The sequence below is a fragment of the Penicillium alfredii genome, assembly GCF_028826965.1.
Source record: "Penicillium alfredii strain IBT 34128 chromosome Unknown utg000002l_segment0_segment0, whole genome shotgun sequence".
NCBI classification, from domain to species: Eukaryota; Fungi; Ascomycota; class Eurotiomycetes; order Eurotiales; family Aspergillaceae; genus Penicillium; species Penicillium alfredii.
In genome coordinates, this window is record NW_026622699.1 from 866,268 (window position 1) to 883,112 (window position 16,845).

The following is a 16,845-nucleotide window of genomic DNA, read 5'->3' on the forward strand; positions in this document are numbered from 1 at the left end:
AACGATTGACATCAACCAAAAAAGGCACCACGGAAACATCGCTCCTTCAGGTGGCAATTATCATGGAACATATTTCTATCGTTCACCATCTTCTGAACCATGGCGATAGAATCACTGTTAATGATCAGAGTCCCCAAGCATGGTCTGCACTCACCTTCGCGTCTGCCAAAGGGAACCATGAAATGGTCAAGTATTTAATGGGCCATCCCAACATCAACTTGAACGTGGCCCATGAGGATAAACGAACACTACTATGGTGGGCCGCAGCTTGGGGACATCTGGGGATTGTCAAACTGCTGCTTGCACATCCTCTCATTAAAAGGCGGTGGAAGGACTGTACTGGAAAGACAGCTCATGCTATCGCGAAAGATCGCGGTCACAGACATGTTAAGATGCTACTCCGAGTTTTTTAGGGAATATTCCATAGCCTCGGAATGGATCAGGAACTAGAGACATGCTCAAAAGTAGAAGTTGGCAGTTGGCGTGAGCTGATTTCTGTTGCCATGTTCGTACTGGAAATTAATAAATCAAACTACGTAATGACCAAGTGATGACTATTTCAACGGACCCTCCGAATAGGGATGTGCAAATCTGCGAGGATTGGATAGCATACACTATGCAACTACTCACATATACCGGGTACAGGAACATTGATCCACCGGCGCCTAACATGCCTAACTTAATTTTTAATTTTACGTTTTTGAAGAACGAATTGTACTTTAGGCCACTAGGAATTCTTTACTAATAATCTTTGTGTGGCACAGGATTGCGACTTGCGTGTTAACTACCATATGAAGCACCCGTTCGTGGCTGCTTTCTTTTGTAGTAATATGTCAATAAACAGTTGGCAATCCGTGTCCAAAACGTCACGCAGGGTCTTTATTATGTCGGCTTGATAGAAGGCTGACCTTGGAGTATCCATACTAGCTCATAAGAATGTTACTGAGAGCTCAAGTGACAATGCAAAGTTTTGGTTCACTGAATAGCTCTATAAAGGGTAGCACGTATGTTTCCAAATTCCAGGAAGAAATAATTTTGCCATTTCCAACATTTACTTTCTTTGGAGCCTAGCGCGGAGGTTGGCATACTTGGAAGCACTATAGTCTAGTTGATTCTGACTCTGCTCCAGTGCATCAATTCCCCCAAGCGCAGCAACGACCTGTGTGCTATAGCGTCAGCCTATTGCAGTGAGTAGACACAAAAGACAAGAACCCACCGTTCCAATCAAACTGGCATTCCCAATCTTGTCGCTGCTGCTTTCCCACCACATTCCACCGCCAAGGCCTGTGGATTTGATATACTCCGCTTTCATTCGCGCAACCTCTGGTGTGTCATAGCTGATCATTTCCTGCTTTATCGGATCATAGCTGTAGCTTGCGACTGAGTGATTCAAGACATACTCTTTCACCCCCGTTTGTGGAAGGGCCTTGTAATCCCAAACTCCATCCTCCCAACTGCCACTACCCACGCCGACGAAATTCCTTGCTGGGCCAGCAGTGCCCATGAAAGAGCGTCCGTAGAGGGGCATCCCCAGTACAAGCTTGTAGGAGCTGATTCCATGTTCTTTGTAATAAATAATAGCCTGGTCGGTATTAAAAGGCGTGCTTAATGGGTCGGCTTCGGAAGCGTATAGATTGGCAGCATGACCAGACACACTGTCCCAGCTGCCAGTATAGTCGTACGCCATGATATTCCAAAAATCGAGATACTGGTCCATCTCAGCTAGCTGAAGCTTCTCGTAATGTGACGGTCCTTTAAACATCCTGTTACCAACATCTGGAATATAGAGCACAATTGGGTCACTTACCGGAAGGAGATGCGACTGTCAGGAGGAAGTGATGACCACCTACGTGTGCCGCACTATAGCTGTCTAAAGCCTATGCTAAGGTGAGCTAAGGTCTTGTCCACATTATAATTGTTGTCATGAGCATACCGACCGTACTTCCTTCAGAAGCGCAACCATGTCATTGGCTTGCGCGTCGTTCGCAGGATACTTTACTCACTTAGTATTGCCACCTGGCAACAATTTTATCGCGATGCACGTACCTCCCAGTCAATATCTAATCCATCAAAACCCAAATCCTGAACTAGCTGGACAGCCGAAGAGGCAAATCGCTTTCGTCCAGCACCGGTGCTCAACGGCTTGGCAAATTTGGCAGAGTATGACCATCCGCCAACGGAGAGGAGCACTTTCAGTTTTCGGTTTTTCTGTTTGAGAAGGAAAAGTTGTTTTGTGCAGCCATAGACGTTGGTACCAGCCTCATTCCAGGAATCCGTCGGATAATGCTTTTCCGTGTCGGCGTAAGTGTCCGAGAGATACACCTCTCCCGACTCCACCCGTATATTGGCGAAAGCGTAGAGCACATGCGTTAACTTTTCAGTAGGAAGTTTTTGAGGGTCAAAATTTCGGGCATAGATAGCCTTGCCGACTACAGTTAGGTCATCTCATGCCGACCCGGGGAAGGATATCAACAAACCCAGTTCACAAAATATGCCACAGAGAGAAACCCGAGAGCATCAGTCTGAGAACGAAGGTCAGTTTGTTTGGAAGTGTTGCTAAAAGCACTTGCAAGCCACCCTAGACCCACAATAGTCCAAGGTATGAGATGCATAGTGGGATATTTGTAGTAAGGCTTAGCTTTGCCCATGGCCAAAGGAAAAAGACAAGTACTTATATAGAGCGAACTCCTATCAAGCCATACCGTAATGATGTAGGAAAAACAACGAGGCCCTGAGCCGCAACTTCTTTGTCTCTAGTCCTTTGTAGCACCTGGTTTTCTGGATTATTACGTCACAGGCGACGCATCCGAACTCAATACTGAGCCACTCCAGTAAATGGAACTGATGTACGAACATTGGAACGGTGAAAGCGTCTCCGCCCGCAAATAGTAGGTAACTTTCACCATAATATTCCAGTGAAGTATATTAAGCCAGAATTGTGATTAATCCAACAGCCTGCATGAATTTGAGGACAAATTATTGCACAGGTCCCGATAAACACTTACCGCCAGGGTCTGCTTGAACATTTAAGAGCTCAGTCGCCCCACGATAGCGGCCATTATGCGACCGATTAGTTTCACTTGTATGGGATAAAATGTCTGACTTAATACACTTCGACCTTGGAATAGAAAACGAACAACCAACCACGTTAGGATCGCCATGTTCCACATGCGTACGCCATGATGATTCACAGGTTTACTCCAAAGGATACTCTTACCTCGATATTTCTACAATCCCACATCACGCAAAGCATGTCCACGATATCAACCGTCCAAGTTCTGAAGTCAGGGAACACCCCATATCACAAAAAAATCGTGGCAATGATGTATATCCCGCCATTAAGACCCCGATCACCGCAATTACTCCGCAGTTACCCAGCTTCGTTGGTTCGAATTCTTCAATTGTCATATCAGGACAAATGGACGGAAGGACCAAGGAATTCCCGACCGGGTTTGGACCCAACAACCCATCCAGGGGGCATCCTATGGAAAGCACGTTCTTGAATCAGCAGGACTACATATCACCACTCAATTTCAGCACAGAAATAATACGATTTCTCCAAATCAGCCAAGGAACTTCCATGCATCCACACGAAAAACATAAACGGGTGCAGCCACCCGTTGATGGCGAAAAAATTGTCGCTACTGAACCAACGCTTTGGCCAGTCCGATCCAAGCACAAGGCCTTGGCGCGTCCCAATGTGATGAACGTAAGCTCAATGAGAACATTTGCTTTTCGTAGCACAAAACGAATTGCGAGAGAAGTCATCAAAAACCACGTGCGATCAATAAAACATTACATCAATGAACAAGCAAACTTGTCAGGTGGTGAGATTCATGAATCGATCCTGCAGGAGCTAGCAAACAAACATCCAAAATATAGCCAGGTCATCCGCATGCTTCCGTTACTTTTAAAATACGTCCCAGAAAAGGTCAAAAAAGATTTGATGACGAAAGAGCACGCAGAAATAGTGAAAATCGGGATAATGATTATGAAGCAGTGGTCTTTATGGACATCATGATAAACCAAAATAGATTAGCTGTTGGCATTCAAGTTTATTTCCCTTTGATCGAGCCCCCTGCAACCACGCTGGTTTAACATGTGGAAAGCCTTCATTTTAATTTTTGGCATTACACCTTGCAAATGTGTAAATTGAATTCTCGTAAAAGTGAGTAATAACCTCGCATTATACTAAACTTTTCTCGCAACAGGAGGAAATACATACAAGCTATTCAAAAGCTGAATAAAGCCCCTTTCCCACAGGATATCATCAAAAGACCTGTGGCAGCTAAAGAATTTTTGTAAGAATCTGAAGGCGCTACGTAACTAGTCGACAGGTACGTAGACATAAATGTTTTGATGAAGCACCAGAACTTTAAAATTCTCAAACTGAGAGACATGATGATGATGATGATGAATTCATTTGCCCGATGTAGCTCGCTCTAAGTAAATGCTGCTATGCGGGAGTGCTATCGGGCCTGCCGACAGCTAAAAATGGTATCCAGCCCATTGTATCATGCGGAGAAGCTCAAAATATGAGCTTTTCTCCGATCACACTGAATGTAGAATAAAACTAAGACAAAAGAAAGCGGGCTGCAAGTGTTCCTTTACAACCACTTGGCCCGCAGGAAAATGAGTGTTCCCGGTCCTCACCCCTTTCGTTGGGACCCCCTGGTCCACCTCTCTTGACCCCAGCTCTCCCCTTTCTCCGCCTCTTCTTCAGCTGCCAGCAGGCACTTTTTGTGCTCGTTCTACTCAAGGGAGTACAGTGGACCTGGCATTGCACTCCTAGCGGGCTCAATTTCTCTCCTTCCGTCACTCTGTCCATAGGGATCATTCTTTCTCTACTTCTTCCGCTCCGATAGCTATTGGATCCAGCCCCTGGAACTGACCCAGGAGATTGGTTCTGATCATGAACTCCGCTACAATTGTGCGCGCCTTCAGGCGCGTCAACAATTCCTCATGGCGGAGCGTGATGCCCTGCTCAGACAGGGCATTGCGCATCTTGGCGCGCTCCTCTTGATGCAACGGGCACTCAAGTAGGACGTGTGTCACTGTCTGGTTGCCCAAGTCGCAATCGCATCGTGCGGTCTCGCGCCGATTGATGCGAGCTAGATACGCATTCAGTCCGATGCGCCCGGTCCGCAATTGCATCAAGACGGATGCAGTTGTTTTGCGTAAGCCCGACCAGTATTCCAGTGTTTTCTTGTTCGGTGTCTCGATCAACCTTCTGGTTGGTCGTCCGGTTTTCTCTGATGCCCATGCTCTCTCCCACTCGATCTTTGCCTCTTGGCGGAATCGGCGCTTTGTTGCTGCCGCGAGGCGAATGTATCGATTAAGAGGGTTTTGTGGATCGTCGGGTGCCTGGGCCGCTTCTTTTGCGTGCTGGTCTACGATCTCGTTGCCCAGTACTCCTTGGTGGGCTGGGATCCACCTGAGTTCGGTTTTAATTCCTCTCTCTGCCAGCCGGCGGATGAGGTCCAGACATCCTATCAGGTACACTTGACCTGAAGGCATGCGAGGTCGGCGGAGCGCTTTCAGCGCAGCTTGGCTGTCCGCAAATATGACCAGACCATTCTTTGCTTGTGCAACCCAGGGTTCCGTACTATTGATAACTGACTCCAGCGCTATCTCGATGGCGTGTAGTTCCGCGGCGTACACGGTCGTTGTGTTATCGTCGCCCATCTGACTGTGGGCGACATGGTCTTCGAGGTCGATCACCGCCGCTGCTCCCACTCTTCCTTCGATTCCACTTCCGTCGGTGTAGAGTATTAGGGGCCGCTCTCTTGGTGCCTTCACCACCATCTGTTCATGAAATGCTACTGCTGCTTCTCTGTCTTGGATGATCACCTCCGGCGGCGCTTGCCATGGTGCCAGGACGAATGCCTTTCGACTCTCCCAGTTAATCGCCAAAGTGTCCGGGAGAGCCGTGAGGCATCCGCCCATTTTCCAGGCTTGCGCCTCCATTGGTGTCCATCCAGTCCATGCTCTTTCGTGTGCCGGTCGGCGTCGCACCATAGTTGGCGGTATGCCGAGCTCAGGTCCCGTTCGCAGACGGAGGGCTATTTCTTTGACCAATCGGTTCACGTGGATCGAGATGGGTGGTAGGTGAAGCTCCGCGTTCAGTGCCTCCGCCGCTGTGGTTCTGAAAGCTCCACTAATAAGACAAGCAGCTTGTTTTTGGATGGCCGCAAAAGGCCGACAGATTGATTGGGCCTTAGATTTGCTAACGTGCATAGGCTGATACCATACGGAGACGCCAAAGAGCATCTGTGGTATGATTACCCCTTGATAAATTCTGCGCATGGCATACAGCGAGGCTCCCCACGTCGAGCCTGCCAAGCTTCGTAGTGCTCTAAGGGAGACGCTGGCTTTCGCCACGGCTTTCTCGTGGTGATGATGAAATTCCAGGTTCGGATCTAACCAGTAACCCAGATATCGTTCGGCCGTCTCTGTGGCTGGTACCGTGTGTTCTCGTAGACGCAGTGGAAGATATTGTGGGTCAACCTCTTTGGTGTTCACAAAATGTATGAGAGCGTACTTTTTGGGGTCGAAGACTGATGCATGTTTCTCAGCCCACTGGTCGGCTTTGTGACATGCGGCCTTGAGCTTCTTGAGGGTCTCGTGTTCGCTGTCCCCTTTGGCCATAAAGCAGACATCGTCGACCCAGCCACTGCTAATGACACCTGAGCCACAGTTCTCAATGAGGTCTGCATTGTAGATCCGATAGAGAATTGGTGATATCGGCGAACCCTGCGGGATCCCTGTGGGCGTTGGAATTGTATCGGACATGCCTTCAGGCATGCGGATTCTCGTGCTGCGTTTGGACAAAAAAGCCCTAACCCAGGGGACGAGGTGCCCCAGACGTCGTTTCTTGAGGTTATGGAGTAGGCGAGCATGAGAGACATTGTCGTAGGCCCCGGAGACATCTAGCATCAGCAGGGACACTATGGGTTTGCCTTTTCCCCATGCAGTTTTGATGCGGTCGATGATGATATGGATCGCATGATAGGTGGATATGCCCCTTCGACCACCTAGGTGGGTTCGAGGGAGCAGACCCTCCGTTTCGCAAACTGAGAGACATTTAATAATTTTGAAAAACGTGTTTAACTGAAGATTATTAGTATGTCAGAAGAGGAAAGTCGGACTTATTTCCCGATAATCAGCGGGTAATGTATGAAATTTCTGAGGGCGTTTATCAACTCACCAACTGAGGGAAGCCAGCAGCCATCCAAAAACGTACTGTTGCCTTTTTCTCTGTATAGTAGGAAGTGTAACGAGTATCTAGTTGTTGTCCTCTTCCCAGTTTGCCGTAAGAGCCACCTATATTATCAGGGAATCAATCGGGCACGGAATAGCGAGCCCCTCAAAATAAATATTCACAAATGCACGTTTCACCTGGTTCTGTCCACCATTTTTCTTATCCAGTCTCTCAACAACTCGGGTGGACTCGTGCTATCTCTCCCAGAATCGCGGTTCCTTGTCAGGGTATAAATGCGATTCAGCATTCCCAAATTCCAGCCGAAACAACTTGTCCACAGAAAACAAGTCGCCTACGAGATAATTGCTTTTTTCCCTCCCCCTTCTTAGTCTATTCTGCCAAGAAAATAGTCGTAAATCTGCGACATACCAAAAAAAAAAAGGTTTTGCGCGTGTTTGAAGACACCCTGGTGGTCATTTCCGTTCCCCCAATCAGTTGGTGCATTTTTCAATCTTACCTTAAAAAGAACGATCGGGCTCTTGCCCATGTTGGATATTGGGGTTGCTATCGACCCCGATGATCCTTCCCGCCATGCGATATCATTGTTGAAAAAGGACAAGTACTACCCTCCCCCAAGGAATGGTACCACCGATGTTCGCACTTCCCCTTCTTCTATATGTGTGCTTTCGAAATGCTAACCTGTGGCCATAAAAGTCGTCCAATGCAGATAACCCCCCATTCCACGTCTGGCCTAGTTGGCAATATATCCTCTCTCCTATCATCACCAAAAGCCCCGGACACACTCCAAACGAGCCTCCCTCAGTTGGACCTTCACACAGCAAAAATGGCACCCGAAGGACTAGCATCATATTTCCCCTTACGGACTAGCGATATACGAGATAGGCAGCCGGTTTCCATTCATTCAGGGGCAACATTTCAGAACTTAGAATGGATCTCATCGTCCAGTCCGCCCCCCGGAGTCATATCAAGCGAAGCAATAGTAATCAGTTGGTCGAACGGTTTGCCTACTGAGCAAAAGACTCTGGCAGATATTCCCGGAGGCCTGGAATCCTTTATTCAATCAGATAACAACAACGCTGTCTCTCAAGCATCACATCTGTCAAAATTCTCCAAACCATTCGCGAAGTTTGTCCAAAATGAAGCCACAAAACCTGGTTCAGCGCACATGGTACCAACTTCTGCGGAGATAGTACAGACAAGCAAGTATATCCCCAGCTCAGATCAACTTCACGATTTTAATTCTGAATATGGCGAATATCCTTCTCGTGTTCTCTTACCAACATCAGATTCGGTAAATACGGCTCCTTCACCTCCCAGAACGCTGCCTTCAATGGACCACACGTCTTTTGAAAACCCTCTCTCGACTGAGCTGAGTACAGAAGGTTGGGATAGAGATTCTTACCAAAGGGCAATGTCTCAGAGCGTTCCAGCAAAAATATCGCAGACGGCGTATCTTCAACATCACTTTTCAAGTATCGATTTTCCGACTGGAGTTCTGAGGCTGGCATCGGAACATGCTACTCCTACGCAAGACAGGCCCAGCACAAAACCAATAACGGAAGGATTCTCTGAACCATTGTCTTCTTACACATCTAATCTCATTACCCAAACATTCACAACAGATTCCTTGCTATCAAAGACGGAACAACTCACGAGTTCGCCAACAACCACCGAAGGTAAAACGCCGTCGACAAAGGGAGACATCACAATGGAACAGAGTAAATCATCACCAGCTCTTCCAAGACAAAGCATCGGCCTAATAGTGGGAAGCGTTTCGGGTGCAGGTGTGATTTTTGTTTGCATTCTTTATTTACATCAACCCTGCTACAGGTGGATTCGTAGTATAAGAAGAGATAGAATCCTCATCGCTCATGTACCGCAAGGAGATGATGACAGGAATAAGCCGCTTCTTTTTCAGCGCCCAGGAAATCTGGAGATCTCGCGCTTCTCGGCCGATACATGATCTGTTAATAACAATGCGCTTAAAACATACGTCGAATGGCGCCACTTCACATTGCCCACCTGAGATTAACCAAACGGCTGAAGTGAGACAAAATTGAGCAGATGTGAGCTATGCCAATTCAGCCACGCTTTTCCGAAATTCCGAAAGTAAAATTCTACACATGCGTCAGGTGTTAGGAACTCGGCAATGCAACAACTTAAGATAGATCTTAGGTTTAAAAGCGAAAATAACCACGGTCACAGCCGTGAAATTGGGTTTCAGAAAATTCGAGATGAAAAATGTGGAACGAAATTAAATTTTTGAGACCAAACGTTGTACTGCAACAAAGTAGTGCCAAATAAAAAAAGACGCTATCGATCTGTCGATCGTTTTTGACACAGACTTAAACACCTGTTTGAATTGTCCTATCATCCTATAAAAGATCTCGCTTCTTAAGCCCCGATGAAGAGATGCTAATTTTGAGAATGAACTAACACCCTTTGTTAGTAAAGTAAAGGATCAAAAATTATGAGTGGGTAATTATGGGCAATATTTTCCACTAGCAAGTAGCTGGCGATTTTGTGTTTTTTTCCACGCAACAAGGCAAAGCTCATGTCCTCAACGTTTATATGCAGTAGGCAATGGTAATTGGTTATTGTGCATGTCATAATACATGGACAGTCAAATGCAATCAACAAAGGCTCAACGAAAATCAAGTACCGGGAACATTGAATGATAATTGAGACTTCAGTGAGTACGGGTTGTTTCTTGCCCGCGTGAGGTATTATGAGCATTCCTAAATATCTATCAATGAAACTATGCACGATGTCCTTGCCCGCAGAAACAAGAAACAACCAATTCTCATGACCTTAAAATCATGAGGACCTTAAAATCATGAAGACAGTTTATGATCAGTATATCTTTTAGTCTGTCCAGAAACTTTGTTTGGATTATAGAAAATTGAGTTGTTGAAAGGACGTGATGTGGATCAATAGTCACCAACTCCATCAAAAACCGCCTGGTATCGTTCCACGCGAAAAGCAGAGTTGACCATAATATCCATCCAATTCTGAGATTGAGGATCTTGCTCATTTGTCGAAGCTACGGAGATATAGAGATATATGATACCTGGAAAAACTCCTTTCTTTAGCATGCCATTCTTTTCTACACTGTGTCTCTCCCAGTTAGTTCTGAAACTTGATGACTCTGAATGTCGTAAATGGCACCCATTTTGAGCCGAGTGAAGCAAGAGCAACTCCGAAAACGCCGCAATAATCTTCTTCGTCGCCACAATGATTTCTGGACATTATATTCAATCCGGAGCTGGCTGATTATGGAAACGCCAAATGGTCGAATATATACATACAACTCTCATCCCGATATTCCTGCACCAACAAGAGAAGAAATAGTAAGACCTGGATTTGAAAGTAGAAAGCGTCCTGGACTCTAATTCTTCCAGAAAAAACGCCCTCAGCCTGCAGTGCATAAAACCCCCGCAGACTACCTCCCCGATTCGCTAGCTGGACTGATTATTCCGAAGCCGCCCACCATCACTATTCCGGAACGCCGTAATGAACTATGGAACCCATTTTGGCGCTATTTTCGAAGAGTCGGCAATGATTCCACGAAAAAATAGGCAGCTTATATAAGTGCTTATGGATACAAAATTGTCTGAGTGTTTGGCCTTAATTGTCCACAAGATATCAAAATATATACATATCCATACAAGAATATACATAGTTGTGGTAGCCTGCATATCGCCTAGTTGGTTGGATCCCAGATTAGGTGACGTATAGATATGGTAGTGGCAGCCTATTAGGCTACCACTACCACTCCAAGCAGAAGGCAGCTGCTGTGACTACAAATAAGCTGTTTCTACCCGCATAGTTAGAGATGTATTATCACACCTGTACCTCAATCCAGGGTCTCAACTTACTTGCGAGGGATCAGGGTAAATGAATTAATCAATCTACCAATCTACCGTATGCATTGCGTATTTCCTCGATATTTGGGAAGCCATAAATATGGAGCAAATGAACAGCAAAGTTTTATTATGGGGTGAGCTAGAATTCGTCAAAGAAGGGCTCATATGGACAAGAGAAATTATAAAAGTGAACGTCCACTCCGTCCACCTTACATGCAAATACTACACGAAATTTTGTGGGCTGGTATGTATAGAACATCAGACAGTATAAATTGAGATGAGGCTGAACCTAGTCGAGAATCTTTCGCTCGTATCCCTCTGGCGAAGTTACGGTAATATCAGGGATATTAGGTCCATCGTATTCCAAACTTTGCTTGCATTGCTGGGGTCTCAGACACCTGGTTAAAGAAGTGACATGCACCATGCGCATCGCTGAAAGTAGCTGGCTTTTGACGGATCTTGGCTTTCCTGCACAGGGTTGGAGATGAGCAAGTGCTCCCGGACAGCGGCATTTTGGCAAGTGACGAATCCAGTGTTTCCGGCACCATGCAATGAACTTGTGTACTCTGAGAGGAAGCTTGCGGTTTGGGCCTTGTAGGTAGTGAGAACCTGACGCATGGTTTGGCACTGCTCCGGAACTGTTCCTTCCTGCTTCTGTATGATGCGCGCTTATAGCCATGATTGAGCTGGTTGCCATGTAAATTACCAGTTAGGAGGCCAAAAGTCTAGATTCCAGAGGATCAAATACTTAAATATAGGAAAGTAAGAGTCAATTTAAGGGTGTTTTATAATTTTGAATATTCCTCACGCGTCATTCAAAAAAAACTTGATCTCACTTCCCACTGTTTATGACTTTTCATATCCTTTTCGTCCTAATCTACATTCTCCATTCGCAGATAAATTGGAATAAATATGATGGTTGTTGACGATGTAGCATCGAGCACTAAGCCACTATCCCAATATGGTTGCGCGTTGCCCAGCGGGGATAAAATGAACCTGCAAAAATCAACGCCTCGACACGCTACAGTATTTCTATAATTGGTGGCCATGATGAAGTTCCGTCCATTGAAGACCGCGCACGATAATTGAGTCACTAATTCAACGCTTGATTTTATTGTTTTGAGGCCTGGAAAGCTTAATTCGTTTTCCCTGGAACTCTGGCAACGTTACGACTCCTAAATCCTTTACGAAGAGAATGAGAAAATCAAGACATGACTTTATTACTAATGTGACTTCACGTGTAGCAGTGGTCTAACGACATATTTTGCTGGAAAAGGAATACTGTAAGTTGCAGATCCTCGGTTTTGCCAGCAAGTATAAGGCCTTTGATCTAGTTTGAACGCTGAACATGGATATGGGCCTTAGTTAAATTACTGGTTTGGTTCGCGACTTGTGAATCGTTCGATGTTTACCCCGGAATCGAGTATGGGCTTGAGGTCGGGTCGCGCGGGCTGATTATGTGGTGAGCTGTGTATCACACTCTCAGTTGACCACTCGTTTATGGAACATACCGGGAATTGCAGGAATGGTGGACTTTTTAAAGAAGCTATGAGAGGGATTGGGTTGAGATTCCTGCAAATTCATTAGGTTACACAGCAGCACTTTTGCCATGGTCCAACATACTATGTCTTCGCCCCGGAAGTCTGAAGCCCCTGGGCGAATTACAAGGGCCGATACCTAGATTAATTAGGACCACAACCTCACAAGTAGAGATCAGTTACCTACCAAGTTGACGGCCAGCGCCCAAAGTATCCAAATTATTGTCTTGGAGATCATGCTTTGCTTCGCTAGCGGGTTTTCTTGTGACTAACGACGGTAATTACCAGGATGCCCGTGGAGACAAGGTTAATATTCGACTGGCAAGATAAGGATTGTCACTTCTTATGGCAAGAGGCCTTGCTAAAATATATAATATGCTCTAGGGTGGTTTTGTGATGGTTCCCTGAATGAAGATTCTCTACCAAATGATCATGCAAATCTTGGAACTGGCAAAGCCCAGGGGTTATTTTTGGAGGATTGCGAGGAGCACAATTGAGCTCAAAATACTGAGGGCGAGTTCGTTGACCGTTGCGGTGCCCCACCCAAAATAGTTTGCTTGGAGTTACAGCAACTTCGTAGTGAAGTATAAATGCGCGCATTCATCTGTAGACATTTTATCAACTTCGTTGCCTTTGGACCATTTTTCGCTAAAGCCCCCGAAATGACAAGAGTTCAAGCTAACAGGTCCAAGGAGGAAGATTCTCACAGTGACTTTATTGAAAACGTAAATGAATCCGATACACAAAGTATCATCCAATCCACCATATCAGAAACAACGTCTGAATACATTCCGTCAGAGACAAGTGAAGACCGGGACTTTGTTGTTTCCGACACAGACCCACTGTCACAAAGGTCCAGTAGCTTCTCCGAAACCGATGATTCATGTTCCTGTGCATTCAGCAGTGGCACAAGTAACGGGAAATGTCAAGAGGTAAATGTCTCGCTCTTTTTGTATGGAATTTTGGCTTTGACGCAAAGTTAGGGTCAACGAGTCGGAAGGATGATACCAGTGAAAACCATCGCGCAGCGATCTATGTATTGCGATGGGCATGAGGTGGTACAATATCTGGTCCTGTGGTATTCGTGGGAATCAACCGATATGGGGCCCAGCTCACGCTCTATTGAGAATATCTGATTTCAGTTTACTGCACATACTTGGTTATATTTCTTGTTTTGATGGATATACAGTACAGTATGCCGTGAGCATACTTCGTTCTTCAGGCTTATTATTTTCTTTCCATGGAGTGACCAATTGTTGTATACAGGCATTATGTTAAGTCAGAAGCGCCTTGTAGAAGTATCGGGAATACCTTAGACGGTGTGTTCATGGGAGTATACGGCGGTCCGCCACATACTCTGAGCATAACTTACTTTTAAAGAAGTGGCTGTTGATCCCCTTAAACGCTGAGCCCAGTTATACTTATCATTGTCCATGGCCATGAGAATGTTGATGTCGGACATGCAGAATTCTGCCGGGCGGACAGAATATTCTGCGTACGCATACAAAGCGAAGGTGATTGGATGCAGGAATAATAGGGGTTTGCGTGCTACTTTAGCTTAGTCATTTAGAAGACCCCTTAAATTGTCGAATTGGGGCATGTTTTTTAAATCAGATTGCTGCATTTTTACTGATATTTAAACTAGCTTCTCATTGGCTGGATCAGATTACAAATCCCTCGTCCGATAACGTAATCCACAAGCGAGCGGCGCACACAAGCGAGCGGCGCACCACACGAAAATCGCGCCATCTTCGCGAACCTATCGATTTCAACCACCTACTATGCCACTAATTCGCTCTCAAAATGCCAGAAAATCTATCGAGCAAGCGGGTAGGGTCTTGCTAGCTATCGAGGCTATTCAGAAGCAAGAAATTCCTTCGACTCGCGAAGCAGCACGTCGATTTAATGTGCCTGAGACTACCTTACGTCGCCGCCTCGCAGGTCAACTAAATCGATGCGATACGCGCGTTAACTGCCAGAAATTGACCCAAATTAAAGAAAAATCGATTCTTCAATGGATTCTCTCTATGGATCGACGTGGAGCAGCTCTTCGACCAGCAGCTGTACGAGAAATGGCTAATATTCTATTGGCTATACGTGGATCTACCCCTATTCAATCTATCGGCCAAAATTGGGTCTATAATTTTATCAAACGTCACGATGAAATAAAGACTCGCTTCTCTCGTCGATACGATTATCAGCGCGCCAAAAATGAAGACCCAAAAGTCATATATAAATGGTTTGACTGCGTCCAAAAAACAATTGAAGGGAACGGCATTCTATACGATGATATCTACAACTTCGATGAGACTGGTTTTGCGATAGGCCTTACCTCGATTGCTAAAGTGATTACTCGATCTGAATACTACGGTCGGCGATCGCTATTACAACCTAGGAATCGCGAATGGGTTACAGCTATCGAGTCAATTAATGTATCTAGGTAGGCGCTGCCACTATATATTATCTTTAAAGGCAAGGTCTATATCGAGGGCTGGTTTGATAATCTACTACCCGATTAGCACTTCGAAGTTAGCCAAAATGGCTAGACTACAGACGAAATTAGCCTTCGCTGGCTAAAAAATAGCTTTATCCCAGCTACAACTAGTTGAACGAAAGGCAAATATCGGCTTCTTATTCTTCACGGCCATAGCAGCCATTTAACTCCTCAATTCGACCAAATATACAGCGATACCAATATTATTCCAATTTATATGCCTACGCATTTATCGCATATTTTACAGCCTCTTGATATTGGCTGTTTTACGCCTTTAAAAAAGGCATACGGTAGCTTAGTTAAGAAGCAAATGCGGTATAGCATCAACCATATCGATAAATTCGATTTTCTCGTAGTATACCCTTACGCTCGCTCGCAAGCTTTCGATAAAGCTGAAACTATTCAAAATAGCTTCGCAGCTGCTGGATTAGTCCCTTATAATCCAAATCGGGTTATCGAAAAGCTTGATATTTAGCTTTATACGCCAACACCCCCGGAAGCAGCCAGGGCAGCCAAAACAGTCAATTCACACCAAAAACGCCCCAAAATCCAAAACAGCTATATCGATAGGCTTTATCAATCAAAGCTCTATTAAAACATCGCTCCTATAGCCCACCAAGTCCAACTAACGCGGCGCTAGATCAGCTTATCAAAGGCTGCCAACTAGCGATGTATAGCGCTACAATCCTCGCGTATAAAAATAAGGATTTATACGTAGCTAATGAGAAGCAGAAGCAAAAACGGGCTAGATCTAATAGGCAAATACCTCGAGAGCAAGGCCTATCGGTTCAAGAAGCTCGTGAGCTAATATCGACGTCAAACCAAGCCTCTAAAGCTCAATCGACTACCCCAGCAGACCTTGGTCAACAAGCTTCGCAGCTATCTACACGGGCGCCACCTCGCTGTAGCGACTGCCGCGAATTAGGGCATCGAAGATTGCAGTGCCCAAAACGATATAATTAGTGTTTTTTTTGTATTAAGGCGTTGTGGCGAAAATATATCGATTTAAATTCTATATACTTAATATGGTGCGGCACTCGCTTACGTGCGGCACTCGCTTACGTGCGGCACTCGCTTACGTGCGGCACTCGCTTACCGATTACGTTAGTTAACGTAATCCACAAGCGAGCGGCGCACACAAGCGAGTGGCGCACCATACAGGAAAGATAAAATTTAAATTAATTTATTTTCACCACAACGCCTTAATATACAAAAAAAACCTAATTATATCGTTTTGGGCACTGTAATCTTCGATGCCCTAATTCGCGGCAGTCGCTACAGCGAGGTGGCGCCCGTGTAGATAGCTGCGAAGCTTGTTGACCAAGGTCTGCCGGGGTAGTCGATTGAGCTTTAGAGGCTTGGTTTGACGTCGATATTAGCTCACGAGCTTCTTGAACCAATAGGCCTTGCTCTCGAGGTATTTGCCTATTAGATCTAGCCCGTTTTTGCTTCTGTTTCTTATTGGCTGCGCGTAAATCCTTGTTTTCTTGCGCGAGGATCGTAGCGCTATGCATCGAAAGCTGGCAGCCTTTGATAAGCTGGTTTAGTGCTGCGTCAGTTGGGCTTGGTGGGCTGCGAGAGCGTTGCTTTAATAAAGCTTTAATCGACGAAGCCTGGCGTTGTAGCTGTTTTGGATTTTGAGGCGTTTTTGGTGTGAATTGGCTGCTTTGGCTACCTTGGCTGCTCCCCGGGGGTATTGGCGTACGAAGATGAATATCTAGCTTC

General features: G+C 45.7%; 3 protein-coding genes across 3 annotated transcripts; all 3 read right to left on the reverse strand.

The window, feature by feature from the left end:
* Positions 1–1,051: 1,051 nt before the first annotated feature.
* On the reverse strand, positions 1,052–2,612 carry NUU61_001495 (glycoside hydrolase family 18 protein; the record flags this gene model as incomplete). Its single annotated transcript, XM_056652077.1, has 6 exons — positions 1,052–1,159; positions 1,217–1,752; positions 1,808–1,877; positions 1,934–1,993; positions 2,047–2,421; positions 2,478–2,612. 6 exons carry the CDS (start codon positions 2,610–2,612, stop codon positions 1,052–1,054), a joined length of 1,284 nt encoding a protein of 427 aa, XP_056515344.1.
* A 2,221-nt stretch (positions 2,613–4,833) lies between these two features.
* NUU61_001496 (zinc knuckle domain protein) lies at positions 4,834–7,231 on the reverse strand (the record flags this gene model as incomplete). The annotated part of the gene is made up of 2 exons (XM_056652078.1): positions 4,834–7,110; positions 7,208–7,231. The coding sequence occupies 2 exons, from the start codon at positions 7,229–7,231 to the stop codon at positions 4,834–4,836; spliced, it is 2,301 nt and encodes a 766-aa protein (XP_056515345.1).
* A 4,146-nt stretch (positions 7,232–11,377) lies between these two features.
* On the reverse strand, positions 11,378–11,706 carry NUU61_001497 (uncharacterized protein; the record flags this gene model as incomplete). Its single annotated transcript, XM_056652079.1, has 2 exons — positions 11,378–11,486; positions 11,510–11,706. 2 exons carry the CDS (start codon positions 11,704–11,706, stop codon positions 11,378–11,380), a joined length of 306 nt encoding a protein of 101 aa, XP_056515346.1.
* Between the last annotated feature and the right edge of the window lie 5,139 nt (positions 11,707–16,845).